General features: G+C 41.4%; 1 protein-coding gene across 4 annotated transcripts in view; it reads left to right on the forward strand.

Annotated features, from left to right (window-relative positions):
• Window positions 1-8,865: 8,865 nt before the first annotated feature.
• Window positions 8,866-20,275, forward strand: part of LOC136447854 (plexin domain-containing protein 2-like) — a 41,268-nt gene continuing 29,858 nt past the window's right edge. For all 4 annotated transcript variants that reach the window (XR_010757783.1, XR_010757782.1, XR_010757784.1 and 1 more), the window contains exon 1: window positions 8,866-9,026. Coding sequence is in view for 1 of the 4 variants with exons in the window: in XM_066446963.1 (XP_066303060.1) it covers window positions 8,897-9,026 (130 nt within the window). In the remaining 3 variants the exon portion in view is untranslated. The remainder of the gene's footprint in view (window positions 9,027-20,275) is intronic.

A 20,275-nucleotide genomic window follows, 5' to 3' on the forward strand; every position in this document is an offset into this window, starting at 1 on the left:
ACACTCCAGCACAACTATTTGAAATGCACTAGAATTTGCCACAGTGGGATACAACAAATACAAGGCCAGGAAATGAAGACATTGCACAGACCTACTAAGTGCCCTGAGAACAGACCTCAAAAACAAAGGGATGGGAAAATCAGAGAGTTACGGTAGCTTGCAGTGAAAAAAAATACATTGGAAAGAAATGAAGAAAGACTGAATGCAGCCAGAGGTTGTTTCCTCAACTACCTGAGCTGCAAAACACAGTGGATCATCATCATCATTTATAACGCACCACAAAGCGGGATCCACTCCACTAATCATCTAATTATGTATCTCACGGCGAACAACGCCGACTCACGCCCCATCAAATGACAGAAATGGATTCCTTTTCAAGCCAGGTAGCAATTTTGATTCGAAGCCATGTGTCAATTTGATCACCCTTTGAATCCATGTGGCAGTTTAATGACGACGCCCGCCCTGACCAGATGGAACGCGCGCACGATAATGACTGGTTCCGCCGCTCGTACCCCGCACAATCCTCCACGAGTAATATGATTTTCGGCTTGATAGACACATCCATAGGACGATACATCAACTATGCGGTTGCTTAGCAACAGCGGGGGGAACATAGGGTCGCCACAAGATGTGATTAAACTTCAAACTTTTGAAAAAATTATCTTTAATTGGCGGTGTTTCCTGATTTTTGCCAAACCTTGATTGTCAGCACCCCTTCGTAAATGTGAAACGAACGCAACCAACTTGAAAAGCTGGAATTTATTACGTAGAATATCACAAGCAAGTAGCAGGCTACGTAGTCCAATCGTAACATTAATGAAAGAAGAATGTTTTTAATCCATTAGCTTTGCCAATGCCATACTATGATCATTCACAGCTCATATTCGTTGTTTTATCAAGTTGAACGTATTTTTCAACCTCATTTTTCATCATTAAATCTTCTTTTTGTTCTTGCAATTACGTTAATCTCTGTTCTCTTTGTGTCGTGACTTTTGTGTTTATCCTTATTTTTTAACCGATTTTATCTACACACTCATTCTATTAGTTTTTTGCTTGGTAATTTTTACAGCCCATTCGTATCTTTAAACTCAAGATAACCGAGGGTAAGCCATACCTTCTTGACAGATGAAAGGAAAAGATGGCAATGTGTGGCATCACGAAGTTCCCCAAAATTAGAGGGTGCTTCGAGGATTAAGATGCGCGAATTGGCTATTAATTATTCATTCAAAATGAGCAGGTACAAAGAAATCAAAATTATAGAGTACTTCGAGGATTAAGATGTGCGCAAGTGCTATCAATTCTTTACTCAACGTGAGTTGGTACAAGAAATCAAAATTATAGAGTGCTTCGAGAATAAAGATGACCGAAAGTGCTATTAATTCTTTACTCAAAATGATTTGGTGCAAAGAAATTAAAATTAAAGAGTACTACGGGGATTAAGATGCGCGAATGTGCTATTAATTTTCTACTCAAAATGAGTAGATACAGAGAAATCAAATTAAAGACTGCTTCGAGGATTAAGATGCTCGCATGTGCTATTAATCCTTAATGCAAAATGAGAAGGTACGAAAGCAACCGAGGGAAACATCTCACTATCTCAGTTATTTTTCACGCGTAAGTGTTAATGCATGCTATTAACGCTCAAGCATACTCTGCGTTACATAATTTTAATGGGTCCTATTTACGTCTATGCCCACTGAGTGGTACATACGTTACATGATATTTAATGGCTGTACGTGGCTATGCAATTTAGTAAATGATCAACTATTATACCAACGAAAACGGCTCGTCTGATGAAATGCCGCCAGGTTAGTGTGCGGAAGTCTGGTTGCTAGCAATATTTTTTGTCGGTCATCAACCTCTGGTTTCAGATCCAATCCAGCTGCCAGTATTATGTGTTTGAATCACATATGTGTGCTACTGGAGAGGATTGCAGCCTTTTCCAGAACATATTGAACTCAGTAAAGCTTATAACCCTCTCTGAATAGTAATGACAAGACACTGAGCTCTGAAGCAGATATGCAACATTTTAATGCTTCCCTTTATATCTATATGGTATTTTTTAACAAACTACTGCTCTGTTGCTTCCTACGCAAACACACACACACACACACACACATATATATATATATGAGTAGGAAGATACAGAGCAGTCTGTCACTTGCTACATTATGTGATCGCACATCACTGGGTGTCTGCCACTTTGCTAGTGACCTGGTCCAGGTCATTGACCTCATAGGTTTGGTTGAAGACGAGGAAGAAGAAGAAACGGATCAAACAACACGTTTCACTTCCTTTAAGTCAAATATGATTGAAAGTACCGTCTCACTTTTCGATAACACTAGAAAATACGACGACCCAAAAGCTATCACGATACCACTTTCCAACTTATCGACTAACTCACGGGAGTGAGCCTATGCAGACAGGCAGTCAGACCGATAAAATGCATAAAACCGGGAGAGAGCCGTGTAATGTGCGTGAGTAAGGCGGCACGGTGGGAATTGTGCAATCTATGAGCAGATGTTTGGCAATTAGCGCAATGGAGCCTTCCTTCCTGGCTGGGTTCCCCGCGGGTTTCGCGTTTCCGCCACGCTCCGTGGTCTCCGCGTTCTAATCAGCCGGTACAGCCGGAAATGAAGTAATGATCGTGACTTTTAGGCGACCCTGAGTATTTACCAGAAGCTGCACAGTTTGAGACTTGTCTGCTGATGCAGCGTGATGCATCTTACTTCTCAAAAAGCCCCGTCTGTACCGGTTTCCAACAAGGCCTGTAATCTTTACACATTATAATCAATCCATACAGTCGGAAATGAGGTAATGATCGTGACTTTTCAGCGACCCTGAGTATTTACCAGAAGCTGCACAGTTTGAGACTTTTCTGCTACACGAGATGCCTCTCGTTTCTCAAAAAGCTCTGTGTGTACCTGGTGTTTCCAGAAATTCTTGTACTCTCTACACGTTATATTCAGATTATGCAAACCTGAAATGAAGTAATTATCTTGACTTTTCAGCGACCCTGAGTATTTACCAGAAGCTGCACAGTTTGAGTCTGCTGCGACGTGATGCATTTTACTTCTAAAAAAATCCCCGTCTGTACCTGTTTTCAGCTAGGCCTTTACTTTCCACATATTCTAATCAATCCTTACAGTATGAAATGAAATAATGATCGAGACTTTCTTGTGACCCTGTTTCAGAGCTCGAGTCTGATGTGATGAAGCGAGATGAATTTGACTGAGATGAATGTATCTGTCACTAATGTTTTTTTTTGACACATGTGCTTTCTGTATGTACGTTCTAACCAGTCGATATAGACAAAAAATGAGATAATGGTCGGGACTTTTCAGCGACCCTGAATCAGCATTAGAACTACAGAGTTCATGTCTGCCGAAACGTGACACAATTTACCTCTCCAAAAGCTCAGGCTGTCACGTTACGTTACAGGTTTTCACTGAAAACCATACCTTCTACACGATCTAATCAACACGTGATATAAAATCAACGTAAGCGTTTGCACCGCTGGGTTTTCTACAAGCCGGAATATTTTATATTGTATATAGTATTTGCACGTGACACTATACTGGTTTGTTTGGCCCGAAAAAGCTAAGGTAATGGTGTGTAAAGTTAAGGTAATGGTGGCTCTTATAGTCTTTGTGAGGAATTGGAAGGCGGTAAACATGTTCTGTAATATATGGTGTGTCCTATTGCACTCTATTTGTCTTTACCGGTTGACCGCCACTGATGCCAAGATTGCCGGTGTAGAAATGCCACTGACCGCCAGAAGTAGGTGTCCGTGGTTTGTAGTAATAACTCAGTATATTGCCCGTGTCTGCACATGAAGCACTATTGGGAATGACCAGACTGAAATTACACGAAGAGCAATAACATCGGTATCTAGATTATATCAGTAGAGCATCGCCTCATTGCATGCAACGGCAATTCTGGATTTGGAGATTGTGAGAACAAATTGCCCGAAGAAACATTAAGTTTTCCTGGGATTTGATAAAACAAACTCGATATTTAAAGGCAAAATTGTTATCAACTGCAATACATCTGATACCAGACAAGACATTTTGAGACAGTTTCCAAGATTCTCTGTTGACCACATCTTGCCGATGATATCTAAACCAAAGATTTGGTCTGGCTTTCCTCCGAATCCGTTCAAAATTAAAGTCCGATCTCCAATTTGGTCCGTAGCTTTACTCTCTCACCTGAAGTCATCTTCTTCACCCGAGTGAAATGTCACTTCAATCCCACCTGCAGCGACACAAAGATCAGAGATGGCAACAGCTGATTGCTTCTAAGACATCTTCTTGATCTTGGTAAGATCTCCTCATCCTTTGTCTGAGTTGCCAGCACCAAGGATCTTCCGTCTTGTGCGGTCCATCTTTCGCCATCCCTGATGGGCTATCTCGGACCAGTACTGCTTCCAACTCTTGAAGTGTAATGTTTTTCCCGATGCAGAGTTTGGCAAATGCACAAAACGTAAAAAAACTCATATTTCCTGATATATTCATTTCTTTTTCATCCTAAGCGTCCCTGTACAAAGATCAAGGGTAGCCATGGTAGGTTGGTTCTTGGACTTAAAAAAAGAACGCGTCCTTCTACAATTTTTTGAATTTGATCTTAGTTAGGTCTCCTCATCCTTTGTCTGAGTTACCAGCACCAAGGATCCTCCATCTTGTGCAGTATATCTTTCGCCATCCCTGGTGTGCGATCGTGGGTCAGTAGTTCCAAGTATTGAAGCGTACGGTTATATCTAATGCACAGCTTGGCAAACACACACAAAATTTTCATCAGCATAATGTGTGTATTTGTCTTGATACACTTTTCTTTTCCAGCCTGAGAGTCCATCTACAAAGTCACAGCCGATTGACTTCTGGGACATTCGAAAGGAAATGCGCCCTTCTACAATCTCTTGATCTTGGTAAGATCTCCTCATCGATCCTTTGTCTGAGATACCAGCAACAAGGCTTTTCCATCTTGTGCGGTCCATCTTTCGCCATCCCTGGTGTGTGATCGTGGGTCAGTAGTTCCAAGTCTTGAAGCATGATGTTATTTCCAATGCAAAGCTTGGCAAACTCACAAAACGTTAGAAAATAGTCCTGAGAATAATATGTGTATATTTTTCTTGATATTTCGTCCCTCTTTAAAGTCAGGGATAGCCACAGTCAGTTGGTTCTAGGACATCCAAAAGAAAACGCGTTCCTTTACAATGTTTTGATCTTGATCTTGATAAGGTCTCCTCATCCTGTGTCTGAGTTGATCGTGGTAAGGTCCCCTCATCGATCAGTTGTCTGAGTTGCCAGTCTCCTAATCCTTTGTCTAAGTTGCCAGCATCAAAGGTCTTCAGCATCAAAGGTCTTGTGCGATCCATCTTTCGCCATCCCTGTTGGGCAATCTAGGACAAGTCCTGAGGCGTAATGTTATTTTCAATGTGCAGCTTGGCATACACACAAAACGTAAAAAAATCAGTCACATTTCTTGATATATACATTTCTTTTCCACTCTTAACGTCCCTCTAGAGCTTTACAAAGTCAGGGATAGCCACACTCGATTGCTTTAGGGACATCCCAAAGGAAACGCGTCCCTACACAAAGTCAGCGCAAATTAAATACGAGTAGCCACAGGGCAAGGATGTTTCACTGAATTAGTGTTTATTAGCGATCGATTCCCGGCCGTATATTTCTGCAACTGTCTGCGCTAAAGCTAAATTGATTGGCATCCCTGGTGAAAAGGCGCGGGCCAAAATCTTTAATAAGAATCACTTCGGTTTTGTTTGCAAATCGGCTCCAACACAGGATCGATCACTGGTCATTTACTAATAGATATCTCAACAAGTGGGCACGCGTCTGGTAGAAGATAGTTCTCTCCTGGATGGTCATGCAGTTTTGATAAATATATCATACAGAGAGAAAAGGTAAAGAATGGTCGTATGTTTGGATTAATGGAGGATACAGCAATAATTTTTTTGCAGGACTTTTCAAGGGTAAACTGACATGCAGTGGCATCCAATATATATATTGTCTGGACAAATCTGCTAATTTAGGACAATAATTCACCTTGTGCAAGAGTCACATAGGCTAGTGCCACATTTCCGAACCGGTGGCCGGCCGGGCAGTTTGTGGGAACGAATGGAATGACATGAAAGACTACAAAACATGCAAAATGCGTAACAAGAAAATTAATCATGAGCATGATTTGTGTATGTTTCTTGGTATACACTTTTATTTTTCAGCCTTAACCGGCACCAGTTAATGTGATCCTAACATTAGTTGTTAACGCTAATGTCGGTTGCGTAGACTTTGAATTGAGTTCACTAAACCTAATTGTAGCTAGTCAGATGCAATACAGTTTTCTCCTATCTGCACGGTTCTGCCATAAGATCCAAGTATCAAGCTTAGCATGTCGTTTGTCTCGGACGATGCGCCGCCTTGGGGAACATATATTCTTCTGCCAGCGCAAAAGTCAATAGCGCACACTTTACCATTCAAGTGCTTTGGCAAACACTGATACAGCGTACGCGTCTCCTACGGGCTTGGAAAAATGTTGTGTTTCCGGTCACCTGACCGACCCTGCCCAAAATTTGCCGACCCGCCATGTAGCTTTTTTTGTGCATTCGACATCTGGTTAAGGACATGGCATTTTCGATCTGACATCTGAATTCTGAAAACATAGCAGAATCTTTTTTCAACCATTCCTCTTCATTTCCCTTTCCATATAAAAGTCATATAAACAGGCCCATCAAACCTAGTCCCCCTTTTTGTTGCCACCCTTCATAAAAATGTTATGTGCAATGTATCTGTATCATTATGTTGATACCGATGTACTGATAAATTTCAGCCAATCTGTATTTGCTTGCGATGGATAAGTTCTAACAAAATCTATAAAAAAAGAGAATCTTTACCTACCGACTCATTTATTTCAGACCCGTAAACGGAAATATGATATTTCTTTTCCAAGGCCTTACCATGTCTTCTTCGACAGGCAAGATATTCCACAAAGACGAATGTGTTGAAGAATATGCCTCATAGATAATCGTATATCATAAGCCTGTGTAAATGCCACAGACATGAATCTTCATGCATGCTCCATTGATAACGTATAGTTACTTTCCACGGTGCTGAAACTGTTACTGTTATTCTCACGGTAATGGCATCTCGGCCTGATGTGGATTCAGATGTATGTTCAAATGTTTTCAAATGGTTTTCATTCGGCATGGACTCGCGGGCAACGAACACGAATTCCGTCCTTATTACAGAGGCTTTACCACATAACCACGTAAACAATGACTTGTTACACGCACTCGTTTCACGCAATAGGATCAATCTAAAATATGTTATTGTACGGAAGCTCTTGATAACCCTCCAAAAATGTGAAAAGGACACGTTTTTACAACATATTTACAATTGTGAAGAGATAAACCGTGTTCCAACTAAAGAAATTGGACTCAACTAAATTTTAATTGACTTACTCTCTTCTTCAGCTGTCTAAACCAATCGCTGTGGACACGTGACTTTCTGTATGTGTTACGTCAGCGATGGGTCAAATGTCGTAGGAAGTTGATATCAACCCCCGTCCCAATCGGTTTTCATAGTGTTCTTTAGCCTATTTTTTTCGGTTATGCAGCGAAGCCATCATGTTGTATCTGTACACTCATGGCTCTGAAGGGAAATGGTGCGATGGTATCTTGCATTCTTTTGTCCCCGGCAGAAAAATCGAAGAAACCAGAAGTCAAAAGTCAGCAAACACATTAAACAGTATCATTACATTCCTCTCCTACGGAAGAGAAATATGGCGAAAGATCGTGCGGGGATTGCGACACAATTTAGATTGGTCCACGCTCGAAAGGCCACCCGTTTTATAGATTGCGGGACGCTATTACTTGGCGTGGAAGCGTCTGTTTCCCTATCGGCATACTTCCCTCTCTAACACATCAATCATCGTACGTGCGGGAGTGCACTGGCTGTAGATATACTATACTCGCAACTTGCTCAGATTCCATAAACGCCTCAGATTTGAACAATAACAAAATCACAGATTCAAACAATGTGGTTTCTTCTTCTAAGTCTCACTCGTGGTACAGATGCTGCAGATTTCGGAACAATGTTTTAAATCTCTTTAGTCGCCGAAAGCATCTTTAATTGAATCGAATATTAAAATTATCATTGAGTCCAATTGGGTTATAGGAAACCTATGGTGAGGAATATGTAAACACTGTTTGAGACAATAATGCGTATAAGAAAGGAGCGTTAGGTGTGCTTTACGAGATAAATATTTCGTATCACAGTCGACAAATCCAGTCAATTGATTTCTCCTTAGATCCCAAAATTCTTAATTTAAAAGAACTGATTATAAACCGTTGTATTTGCATTGTCCAATCGAAAATAACGTTCCTCGGCATAACACACCAGTTCAAAGTAGGTCCCCAAGCCACCCCTGCTTCAGAATGGCCTCACCCTCATCCTGTATTGGTTTCAGTAACACATCGTCTACAGTCGTCCCAGTCTGTGGTATCGTTTACTCGAGCTTCATCGCACAGCTTGGTAACCAGGATAACTATCGCTATTCTAATCTCAACGACATGAAACGTGATGTAGAGTTGTAATATCTCACACAGATCTTGCCGCAAATGGCGGAGAGCCGCCAGTCCGCAATTTACATGTCTCACGGCGTGACATATGTTCTTATCGTCTAGGGAAGGAACGTTAACGGACAGACAACGGATGTCTCTTCACATTGGAGACGGACTCTTGGACTACCCACACTGGTGAAGAACTAGGGTGACTACCCACACTGCGAAGGGACGACGGTGGCAATCCACACTGTTAGGGGACCACGGTTGCAAGCTAGACTGATAAGAGACTACGGTGACTATCCACACTGCTGAGGAGCTACAATGACAATGCGGTGGACTCTTGCTGGATCTGTTATGTCGGAGGCGAGGTTGACTCTTGCCGTGTCGTGTGTTCTGATGTTGGTGAGCTTAGATGGAGGCACGACCGTCGGAGCCGCACAGGACAGCCAAGGTGAGTTGATAGGCATTTTTGTAGGTCTAATGTTGCTTTACTTGTGCGGTTTTGAACGGTTAAGCACTAACCGGACTTTGTATGTGGGTGTTAAAGTGGGAGCAAGAGAAATCTGGAAAGAGAGAAACAAACTGATATAGCCTCCAAACTTATGGTCAGGGAGGAAAAGATCAACAATCTGTATCTGTGTCTTTATAGCCTGTATAACCGCCATTCGGTGTAATACACCAGATTCGCAGGCACGCGGCGCGACAGCAGCTGGTTATATTACACTGAACGGCTTGTCACACCTAGTCTTTGCAACCATTCTTTAAAGCTATTTAGAGAGGATTCTCCCACTGTACTCGATGACAACGAGTTCCATTCTACTATGGTTCAATAAAATGTTGATAATTTCAAGATGTTCATTGTTTGATCTACCAACGATTATGTAGCACTTGTCCAAAACGCGCGATTTCACATATTACCACCAAATATCAACTAAGGCCCCATCGATGTAATATTTTTTCCGAACTGACTTGAAAGCGTTTTCCCAGCAATCTGCAATGCCGTCCACGGCAGTGTTCACCCCACAGCTCATCTAATATCAATATTCCCGACTGACCTTTATTTCGACTGGCCCTGCAGCGGAACGACAACATTGCCAGGCTTATAGGGGTGTCCGTGCCAAATGAACGCGACGATATGAACATGCCGGGTTTTACTTTCCAATCACGTAACCAGTGTCCCCGCAGGAAGCGACGGCTTTAGATGTCCGAATTCCATTTTGAACACTTAATGAGTAAGAGCCACGAAGACCCCTAGTTTCGTCTTCACATGATCATCAATAGAAAAGGCACATTTGTAGCCAGACGCCTAAGTTTACCGACTGCGACTCTGACATTAAGCAATGCAGACATAAAACTGTTGGCCCACTCTAAAGCCTACGTGTAAGCTGGTTCACATGTAGTTAACCATTCTCTCTATTACGATGTGCCATGTATTCCTCTTTTCATACAATATAGTCGCTCTTTGTATCTCTATCTTTGTTATTCTCTATCATAACGTTAACACATGCTATGCACAAAGGTTTACCTTTCTCATCACGTACCCATGGTCCCCGCAGTAAGAAACAGCTTTAGCTGGAATAGGGGTGCAGTTTGTCACTGTGGAGGGAGTTTTCTTCAACATGAGTCAGGATTTGTTGTTCGTCGTTGTTTGTGATTTATCTATTAGATTTATTGCTTACATTAGCCACTTGGTTCCCGCCTGAACAAAGACAAAAACGGCTTTAAATCATCAAAGATTGGCAACGGTAAATTTTCCTCAAGGTCCAAGGAGTCAGGATTTATTGTTCGTCGTTGTTTGAGATCTATAGATTTAATTCGTTCCTCGCATTAGGCACTTGGTTCCCATTAGAACAGGACAAAAACTGCTTTCAATCATCGAAGATTGACAATGGTGAATTTTCTTCAACATGAGCCAGGATTTGTTGTTTGTCGTTGTTTCTGTTTTATTGATTCAATTTATTGTTCACACTCACTACTGAGTTCCCAACAGAACAAAGACAAAACCAGCTTTAAATCATCACAGGTTGACAATGATAATTCTTTTTTCAAGGAGAGAGCCTTTGTTATTCGTCGTTGTTGTGATTTATGGTTTAAATGTATCGTTTGCGTTAGGGGCTCGGTTGCCATCAGAACAAAGACAAAGACAGCTTTAAATCATCAAAGATTGACAATGGTAAATTTTCTTAAAGGATGGAGACTTTGTTTTCGTCGCTGTTTCTGATTTATTGATTAAATGTATTGTTTGTGTTAGGGACTCGGTTGCCATCAGAACAAATACAAAGACAACTTCGAATCATCAAAGATCGACAATGGTCAATTTTCTTCAAGGATACAGACTTTGTTGTTCGTTGTTGTTTGTGATTTATGGTTTCAATTCAATGTTCTCATTAGCAAATCGATTTCCATCAGAACAGAGACAAAGACAGCTTTAAATCATCAAAGATCGACAATGGTAAATTTTCTTCAAGGATACAGTCTTTGTTGTTCGTTGTTGTTTGACATTTATGGTTCCAATCTATTGTTTGTATTATCGGTTGCCATCAGAATGAAGTAAAAAACTGCTTTCAATCATCAAAGATTGACGATAGTAAATATATCTTTGATGATAGATGATTTGTTGTTCGTCTTTGTTTTTTATTTATTTATTGATTCAATCTATTGTTCAGATAAGATACTCGATTCCCACCAGAACAAAGGCAAAAACGGCTTTCAATCATCAAAGAAAGACAGCGGTAAAACAAAGATAGAGATAATATATACAGAGAATATAAAAAAGAGAAACATGGATATGGTTTATTATATGTGAACCAGCTTACACGTAGGCCTTAGAGTGGGCCAACAGTTTTATGTCTACATTGTTTAATGTCTGAGTCGAAGTCGGTAAAATTATGGCGTCTGACTACAAAGGCGCCTATTCCATGATGACAATGTAAAGACGAAACTAGGGTATCTTCGTGGTTCTTGCACAGTAATTGTTTAAAGTGGAACCGGGCTGATATACAGACATGCTACATTGAGTACATGGTAATAGAGGATATGGTTAACTATATGTGAACCAGTTTTCGCGTAGTCTTTAGAGTGGGCCAACAGTTTTAATGTTTGCATTGTTTAATGTCGGAGTCGAAGTCGGTAAAAATATGGAGTCTGACTACAAAGGCGCCTATTCCATTGACGACAGTGTGAAGACGAAACTAGGGTACCTTCGTTCCTGCTATGTTGGTTCTTGCACCGTAAGTGTTCAGATTGGAACCGGGGCAGGTATAGTAGCGGGAATCCAATCTGGATGAAAAGTAGGCGCCAATATCCAGTAGTGAAAGTTTATGGAGAGCTTTGCGTTATATTGTCCACGCCGAATACATAAAAAAAACGGCGCAGAAATCTCGCCTGAGTGCCGGGTGGGTGGTGAAAAGCGATGCGGGTCAGGTCCGGAGCAGGTCATGACGTCATTTACCGTGTCCACCGGGAAAGGCAGCGGGCCGGAGACGAGGCCTGCACGGGCCGACAGGCCTGCCACCCCCGGCAAAGTTTACATAATATTGCCTTGTGATTCAGATGAACAGAGTGGTTAGCCATCTTGCTTTAAAACCATAGAGTCGAAGTTTTAAATCCAGCCTTGTTGAGCACTGGCAGGTTTGCATGCTGTTAGAGGTGGACATATATCATAAACTGTCCTCCTGCTTAAATGATATCCACACTTTCAGTACGTTAAAGAACCAACTTTCAACTGAACTTCTCGATTAAAATTCAGAACATCTGTATCTGAATAGCCGGTATGGCCACCCTTCAGCGTAACACAGTAGCTTCTGTGCTTGTATCTCTATAAAAGGTTTAACCGCCCTTCGGCGTAACACATCGACTATTTGGGCAACTTGGTTGTATGACAGCCTGACCAATAGTGAACTAGAGACAGAATAAGATAACATCACATTCACATTACTTACTTAGAACGCGTGTCCGCATGAGAGGCGCTACAGCCAGTACCGCCACAGGGTGCCCGGCTGTAACGTAGTGAGAACACAGGAGAAACTGATGTATATAAAAGATCTCACGAATCGGAGAATCTCCGTGAAACCTCCTGCGGCGATTGTAATGTGGGAAGGCGCTATGACTGATGAAGATTTATCCTGTATGCTCGGTGGCAGTCCATGGCTGAAGGCGTTTGCGAACGTCTCGCTTATTATCTAACAATAAAGCTCTATTACAAATCATGTTATCTGCAGATTTGTGTTAGCGTCAGCGGTGTTTGGTGATGCCAGATCTGTGAAACTGGTTTTTTAATGGAGATTGATGGACAAGTTGATACTCAAAGATGATCATGATAAGGCGTGACTGAGCCGTGTTTTAGCGTTCAAGCTAGATCAGCAATATATCTTTATCAAGCTGCAACATGAGCATGGGGAGAAAAACTTCCTAACAACTTGCCAGCTTTTAACTTGCCGAGTATCTTCATTAGCATCAATGCTTCACTGTGGATTTCGACGTTACTGGAAACAAGCGAGAGTTTTTGACTGGTGACAATGTTTTGAAAGAATCCAAGAGAAAGCATACTGCAATGAGTTGTTTAGGCTAATCTTTTTCGTTAGTTTGTCATGTGAGTAATGTGTGTCAGTAACGCCTTTCTGTCTAGAGCCCGATTATCCATTCTGGAAAAATGATAGTGCCCTAGAAAATATCCTTAGAAACAATATCCACTATATCAAAGCAATCTCCCGCCTTCTTCTCGATATCCCCGTGCATTAACACCTTCCCAGCCTTCATCCCGATTCTAACCAAATATTCATCAGCCAGTATATCACAGCAAACTGCCGCCTTCTACTTTGGATACCCGCGCAGTAACACCTTCCTAGCCTATCCCGTTTCTCATATCCCTAAGCCCTGACCAAAGGAATAGTATAACCATTATATGACAGCAACCGGCTGCCTTCTACGTTGCACATGTTCAGTAATGCCTTTCTGTCTAGAACCCGATTCTCAATTTTGGAAAAAAATGATAGTGCCTTTAGCAAATGTCTTTAGAAACAATAACCACTTCATCAGAGCAATCTTCCGCCTTCTCTTCGATATTCCCGTGCATCAACACCGTCCCGCCTTTATCCCGATTCTACCCAAAGAAACATTAACCAGTATATCACAACACTCCGCCACCTTCTACTTTAGATACATGTGCAGAAACATATTCCTATCCTCAAGCCTGTTTCTGAAATCCGTAAGACCTGACCAAAGAGACATTAACCAGTATATCACAGCAAACTGCCGCCTTCTACTTTAGATACCCGTGCGGTAACACCTTCCCAGCCAGTAGTCCGCGTAGATTGCGGGAAAGTGGCGCCCACACACATGTGTGATCCCGGGGATTTCACTTCAAACACGGCAGCGCATTTGTGGGGATCAAACACTCCCACCGTGCATTCTGCGGGTATACACCCGAGTGGATACTTTGCACATAGCCATCCGTCTTCTTTAACTGTGACGGGAGTGCCATAAAGTTTCTGCAACTTATGCTCCACCTATTATACATTATATTTGTTACAACTCCAAATTTGACCTTAACATGACTGTGTTTACCATATATGCCTGTCTGTATTGGACTACCCAATCCAGGTGCTGTTATTTAATTCTTTTTGTTATTGTATTTGGCTTTGTCAGCTGTAATTTCTATTTTCAGGGGTGATGTTTGATATTAGCTACTTGCTAGAGTGCATCATTTCTGTGTCCTGTAAATTTTTCTATTGATTGATGAAAAAAACACTTCCACGGTACATTCTACGGGTATACACCCGAGTGGATACTTTGCACATAGCAATCCGTCTTCTTGAACAGTGACGGGGGCGTCATAAAGTTTCTGCAACTTATGATCCACCTACGATACATTATGTTTGTTATAGCTCCAAATTTGACCTTAGCATGACGGTGTTAACCATATATGCTTGTCTGTATTTGACTACCCAACCCAGATGCTGGTATTTAATTCTTATTGTTATTGTATTTGGCTTTGTCAGCTGTAATTTATAAATTCAGTGATGTTTAATATTAGCTACTTGCTAGAGTGCATCATCTCTATGTTTTGTACATTCTTCTATTGATTGATAAAAAAAACACTCCCACCGTACATTCTGCAGATATACACCCGAGTGGATACTTTGCACATAGCCATCCGTCTTCTTTAACTGTGACGGGGGTGCCATAAAGTTTCTGCAACTTATAATCCACCTATTATACATAATATTTGTTACAACTCCAAATTTGACCTTAACATGACTGTGTTTAGCATATATGCTTGTCTGTATCGGACTACCTAACCCAGATGCTGTTGTTTAATTCTTATTGTTATTGTATTTGGCTTTGTCAGCTGTAATTTCTATATTCAGGGGTGATGTTTTATATTAGCAACTTGCTAGAGTGCATCATCTCTATGTTTTGTAAAATCTTCTATTGATTGATGAAAAAAAAACACTCCCACGGTACAATCTACGGGTATACACCCGAGTGGATACTTTGCGCATACCCATCCGTCTTCCTTAACAGTGACGGGGGCGTCATAAAGTTTTGCAACTTTTGATCCACTGCTTACCGAGTCACGTGTTCTATCTGTATATCATGACGTCACAGAAGCAGAGGATTAGCTGAATGCTCATTCGTTGACGTAATAATCTAAAACACATCGAAATGATGAGCGCAGCCTTTTCCTGTTTATTGCAACTCAGTCGAACATCAACGCCGGGGATTTCCCCTTGAACTTAACCCACGTGACCTGTACCTTCAAGAAGGTGCTAGGAGCCGTTTCACGGCACTTGTCTTTATTATTCTGACATTGGTTTTATGTCCAGAGTTTTGCGCAGAATGTGACAAAAATAGTGTCGTCACGCGCACCCCGATCTTAAAACTACGCGTGTAGTCATTTCAGACTCCGCGCACCTGAACGCAATCAAACTTTACAAACCGTCTCAGACTGCGAATCGATACCGCCATCAAACCAGCGGCGTGAGCACGCTTCGTTGGGGGATGTATAAACGGAACGCAGCTAAATGTTACTGAGGGAGTTTGAAGATCGTGTTGTGTGACTGTCTGTGGATTTTCTACAGCCACGGAGAGGCATTATTGAGATTAGTATACAATCCACACACATATTTCACCGGATTCTTGGCGATGAGAAATGGTTATGGAGGCGTATCTGTATACGGAAACTGAAATGCTCGAAATCCCCGATGCCATGTGTTGGATTTGTATGTGGCGGTTTTATGTTCCAAAAGAAACTGTCTTTTGGACACGTACCAATCAGCGATGGATATTGGGTTCAATGTCCTACTAAAGGTCTTCAACCCCATCCAGTACAGTAAATATAGTTGGGATTTTAACCCTCGACCTCTGGTCTAAAAGGATGGTCGCTAATCACTGGACCACAGCATCTAACATGCCAATGTTGTACCTATATATGTAAGTCATGGTTCTCAATATCATGGTTTGAGAGAAAGGGGTCCCCATCATACGCGTGTATTTGGACCCCATGCTACTTTATTTTACACAGTGTTGGGGAATTTCTGTGCCCTTCATCAATATTTAAAAACTAACAATTGGCTTTAGAATAAGGCTGTAATAGAGGGAAATATTTACTGTTTAGAGGTATAGCGGACAATTTTAGTAAGAAACCATTCTCACATGGACATGGACACATGGCGCTTAGGACATATCCCGAAATGAATGCAACATGATTTGAAGCCAGACCTTGACTTTTCCGTCAATTTTGTGGAAAACCGAACTTCTCAGCACAAATGATGTACTGAACTGTTTAGCTCCAGTGAAGCTTAAAAATCAACCAGTCCCCACTGAGACTAATTTAGGACACGATGTTCTAGGCCAAACGAAATTCAACCTAATTTACAGCCAGACCTTGACTTGATTGTCGATCTTGTCGAAAACCAAACTTCCCAGCGTCTCTACATTTTATGGTTCCACGATGTTTACTTCCGTGCGCTAACGAAGGTCTGCGTACCGCTAATAAAACACTACACTCCGCCGGGCCTGATGATGAGCTATATCAGTCAGAAGGCTTTCATCAGAGCTCATTACGGTCTCCCGGCAGATTGGGGCCCATCAGTCAAACCTCGGCGGATTGCATACAAATTGCCTCATTTCCGTACTGCTATATTAGAAATCTTCGCACTTCTCTGGTACACAAAGCCGCGTAGCTTCTCCCTGGATACTTGCAGCTGTCAAAAAAGACAGGCAGATTCTTAATAACATTAATGCGGAGAACTGGCGAGGTTGACTTAACGTCAAGGGCAATGCTTCCCTTTGGGGACGCTCGTAGAAAAGATTTGTTGACACGAGACAAAATGTACACGTTCTTGGATTATGTTCTGGAAACTTTCGACGCTATGACATATCAGCTTACCTATTTAGGACAAAGCGTATATATTTGAGGAAAGACTGAAAGCAGCTGAGGGGGCGTTCAAACCACTGCAGCAGCAGTACACAGTGCACTACTGCTATGCACTCTATTATCTTGATACTTTAGAGATAACGTGAAGAATATATCGTTTTCTCTTGGGAATATGTACAATCGTCGACCCAAATACTGAGTACAATACTTAGTATCCTCTGTTAACGCCTGTATACAGACAATACGCACTCTGAATAACTATGAGTAAGCTTCAAAAGTCCCGATAGACAAATTACGAAGTTAATTAATGATTTTAACGACCACAACTTCGGCTCATTTAATCATTCATTCATTAAGCCAATCCTTGGAGACGCATGTTGTGAATATCAAAAACCTGATCCGTTTACGAGTAAAAGGGCTCGTTAGAACGCATAGTTATTTAACGAATAGGAATTTGCCTTTAAAAACACATTTTTGGGGAAAAATGCTGTGAATTGTGTTTTCAAGGGCTACCAATAAACATTATTCAGTCACCATAATGTGCATTTTGTATCAGCCAAAATTGATAAATTGTTTATTGAAAGATCCATTGTTATTTTTGATTAAAGTACTCTCGCTAACTACACCATGACATCCAATACTGATTTACACGGCAACTATAGCCTGAGGCCATTATTTTGACGCATGTTTTGAGATATTGTATGTTGAGGAAACATCACTGTTATCGGGTTAGTGTTGCCAGGAGACCGAGGTCCTGGTGTATGATGTAATTTTTGTTTCAGTTGAGTGGATTACCTGTCAGTGATTTAATCCATTGATGGATTTCCATACACGGAAGTGAATCATACAACTCGCGTTGGCAACAAATTATGTTGGCTTAGGTCACTGACCCTGATTCTTGATTAAAGGGTTGAAGGTTCAGATTCCAGGTACAGCACTGTAGGCTGGCGTGATGCTGTAAAGAGTTGGAATCTTCAGAATGCGCCCAGTATTAAGAATGGATTTTTGCAAGAAGTAACTTACAGCAGATGAACATTTCCAAAGTAAGACGAGTGTAAAAATGTATAGCTAGATTTTGTGTGTGGTCAATTCAGACCCCCCCTCCCTTTAAACAATAACAAAAAAAAACCCAGCTGGTGACAACGGGGTTTACAAATTGCTTCCAGAACGACCGTGCCTTTTCTTGATCCTAATGCTCTACGAATGGGATGTCTGGTCCCAGCCTGGCGCCTCCAACCATCACAAGCTATAAGCACAGACAAGTCCCTGACACAAGGGTTAGGTTTACGACACGAGATCAATGAAAACACACCGGTGTCCTCAGAATGCGTACAGTACTGTCAATATTAGATTAGTTTTCGACAAACAATATTGATAAATCACAACAGATGAACATTTCCAATATAAAAGGAGTGTATGAAATGATTTTTTAGCGTGGACAGTTCAGATACCCATTTCCTTCAAACAAAAAAGCAACAAACGAAATAATAGATGATAATAGTGTTTATAAATTACATTCGTAATGACCGTGTGTTCTTATGGTCCTGATACTCTGCGAATGGGATGTCTGGTCCAAGTCTGATGCTTTCAACCATCAGACGCCATAACCGCAACCAAGACACTGGCTAGGATTACTTTAACGACACCAAATCAATTAAAACACACCGGAATCCTCAGTATGCGCACAGTACTGTCAATATTTGATTAGTTTTTGTCAAAAAATGAATCAGATGAATATTTAAAATGTAAAAAGAGTGTTTGGAATGTGCAAATACGATTTGTTTTGAGTGTTCAGCTGTGATACACATTTTCTTTAAACAACAACAGTTACAAAAACGAACGACCGATGACAACGTTCATGTCCTCTCTCGTTTCCGATGCTCTAGGAACAGGCTGTCTTTTCCCCTGACGCCTTTAGCCATGAGAAGCCATAAGCCCAGACGAGACACTGACACAAGGATTACATTTACGACACCAGATCAATGAAAACACACCGGAATCCTCAGAATGCGTACAGTACTGTCAATATTAGATTAGTTTTTGACCAACAATAAATCACAAAAGATGAAAATTTCCAATATAAATGGAGTGTATGAAATGTGTTAGTAAGTTTTCTTTGTGTAGGCAATTCAGATATATACCCCTTTCCTACAAACAGAAACAACAACAAAACGAAATAATTGATGATAACAGTGTTTACAAATTCCATACGTAACATCCATATCTTCTCTCGTTTTGATGCTCTAGGAATAGGCTGTCTTTTTCCTGACGCCTTTAGTCATGAGAATCCATAAGCCCAGACGAGACACTGACACAAGGATTACTTTTACAACACCAGATCAATGAAAACACAGCGGAGTGCGCTGAGTTATTTCTTCAGGGGGATAAAGAGCTTATCTCGCGTGATAGACCCATCATCATGATCCTACATGTGGTCATTCCTGATGTATAGACCTGGCGGCGGAGTGATAATTGGACAGCGCGATGTTAGTGTGCCCTCTGGTGGCACGGTGCTTGGCCATCCCTTTTCTGGATCGAAAGGTTAAGGCTTGGATCCCAGAGAGGTTGGGGTTGCTCTAAACCTAATTTGCGCGCTAATGACAGTAAGTGAATTATCTGCAAACTGAAGTTATTTCAGTGTTTGTAGAGATCTGCAGCTTCGGCAGGTCGAATAATCCACCATACGCATTTATCTATTCATTGTATTCATTGGTAATATGTTACACGAAACATACAGAGGCAATAAAGGTAGTGTAGGCTGATTTTAGATACCTCACATAAAATACAGAAAAATGTCATCTTGATTTAAACCACATCGTAACTGCCAAAACCTTCAAAGCCATTAAAGATTTGCATTAGGATATGCACCATACGTTTCTTTTTGTTAAAAGAGGTTAGAATGCCCCTTCGGATTGAATATGACGGCTGTTTAAAAAACTTCCGTTGGCTCACAATTCGTTACCAAAGGGCAGCCCTGCGACTGAATACCTTACCGATGAGCTACTGCCATGTCCCATAAGTTACCGAGCGCCTAACGTGTATTGAATGCGATGCAAAAGACGTCCCGCGCGACAAGCAAGTCGTCATACACGGGGTATTACCTTAATTAACCGCTAGCAATTATAACTGTAAGAAGTATTACCACCTGCGTCGCCGTTGTCGTAACTGATAGATGAACGTCTCAGCGTAACTGCCGAAATCTGCGCGGGCATCTTTAAGATTCGCGTGGGGCATGGCGAGACGCATTCGTCAAGATTAGAATTGGCTCGTTTCGCGTGTGGTTACATCCATCCACGACACCTCCTGGGCTCTCGGGGATT

This window comes from Branchiostoma lanceolatum, chromosome 13 (assembly GCF_035083965.1).
Source record: "Branchiostoma lanceolatum isolate klBraLanc5 chromosome 13, klBraLanc5.hap2, whole genome shotgun sequence".
Lineage (NCBI taxonomy): Eukaryota > Metazoa > Chordata > Leptocardii > Amphioxiformes > Branchiostomatidae > Branchiostoma > Branchiostoma lanceolatum.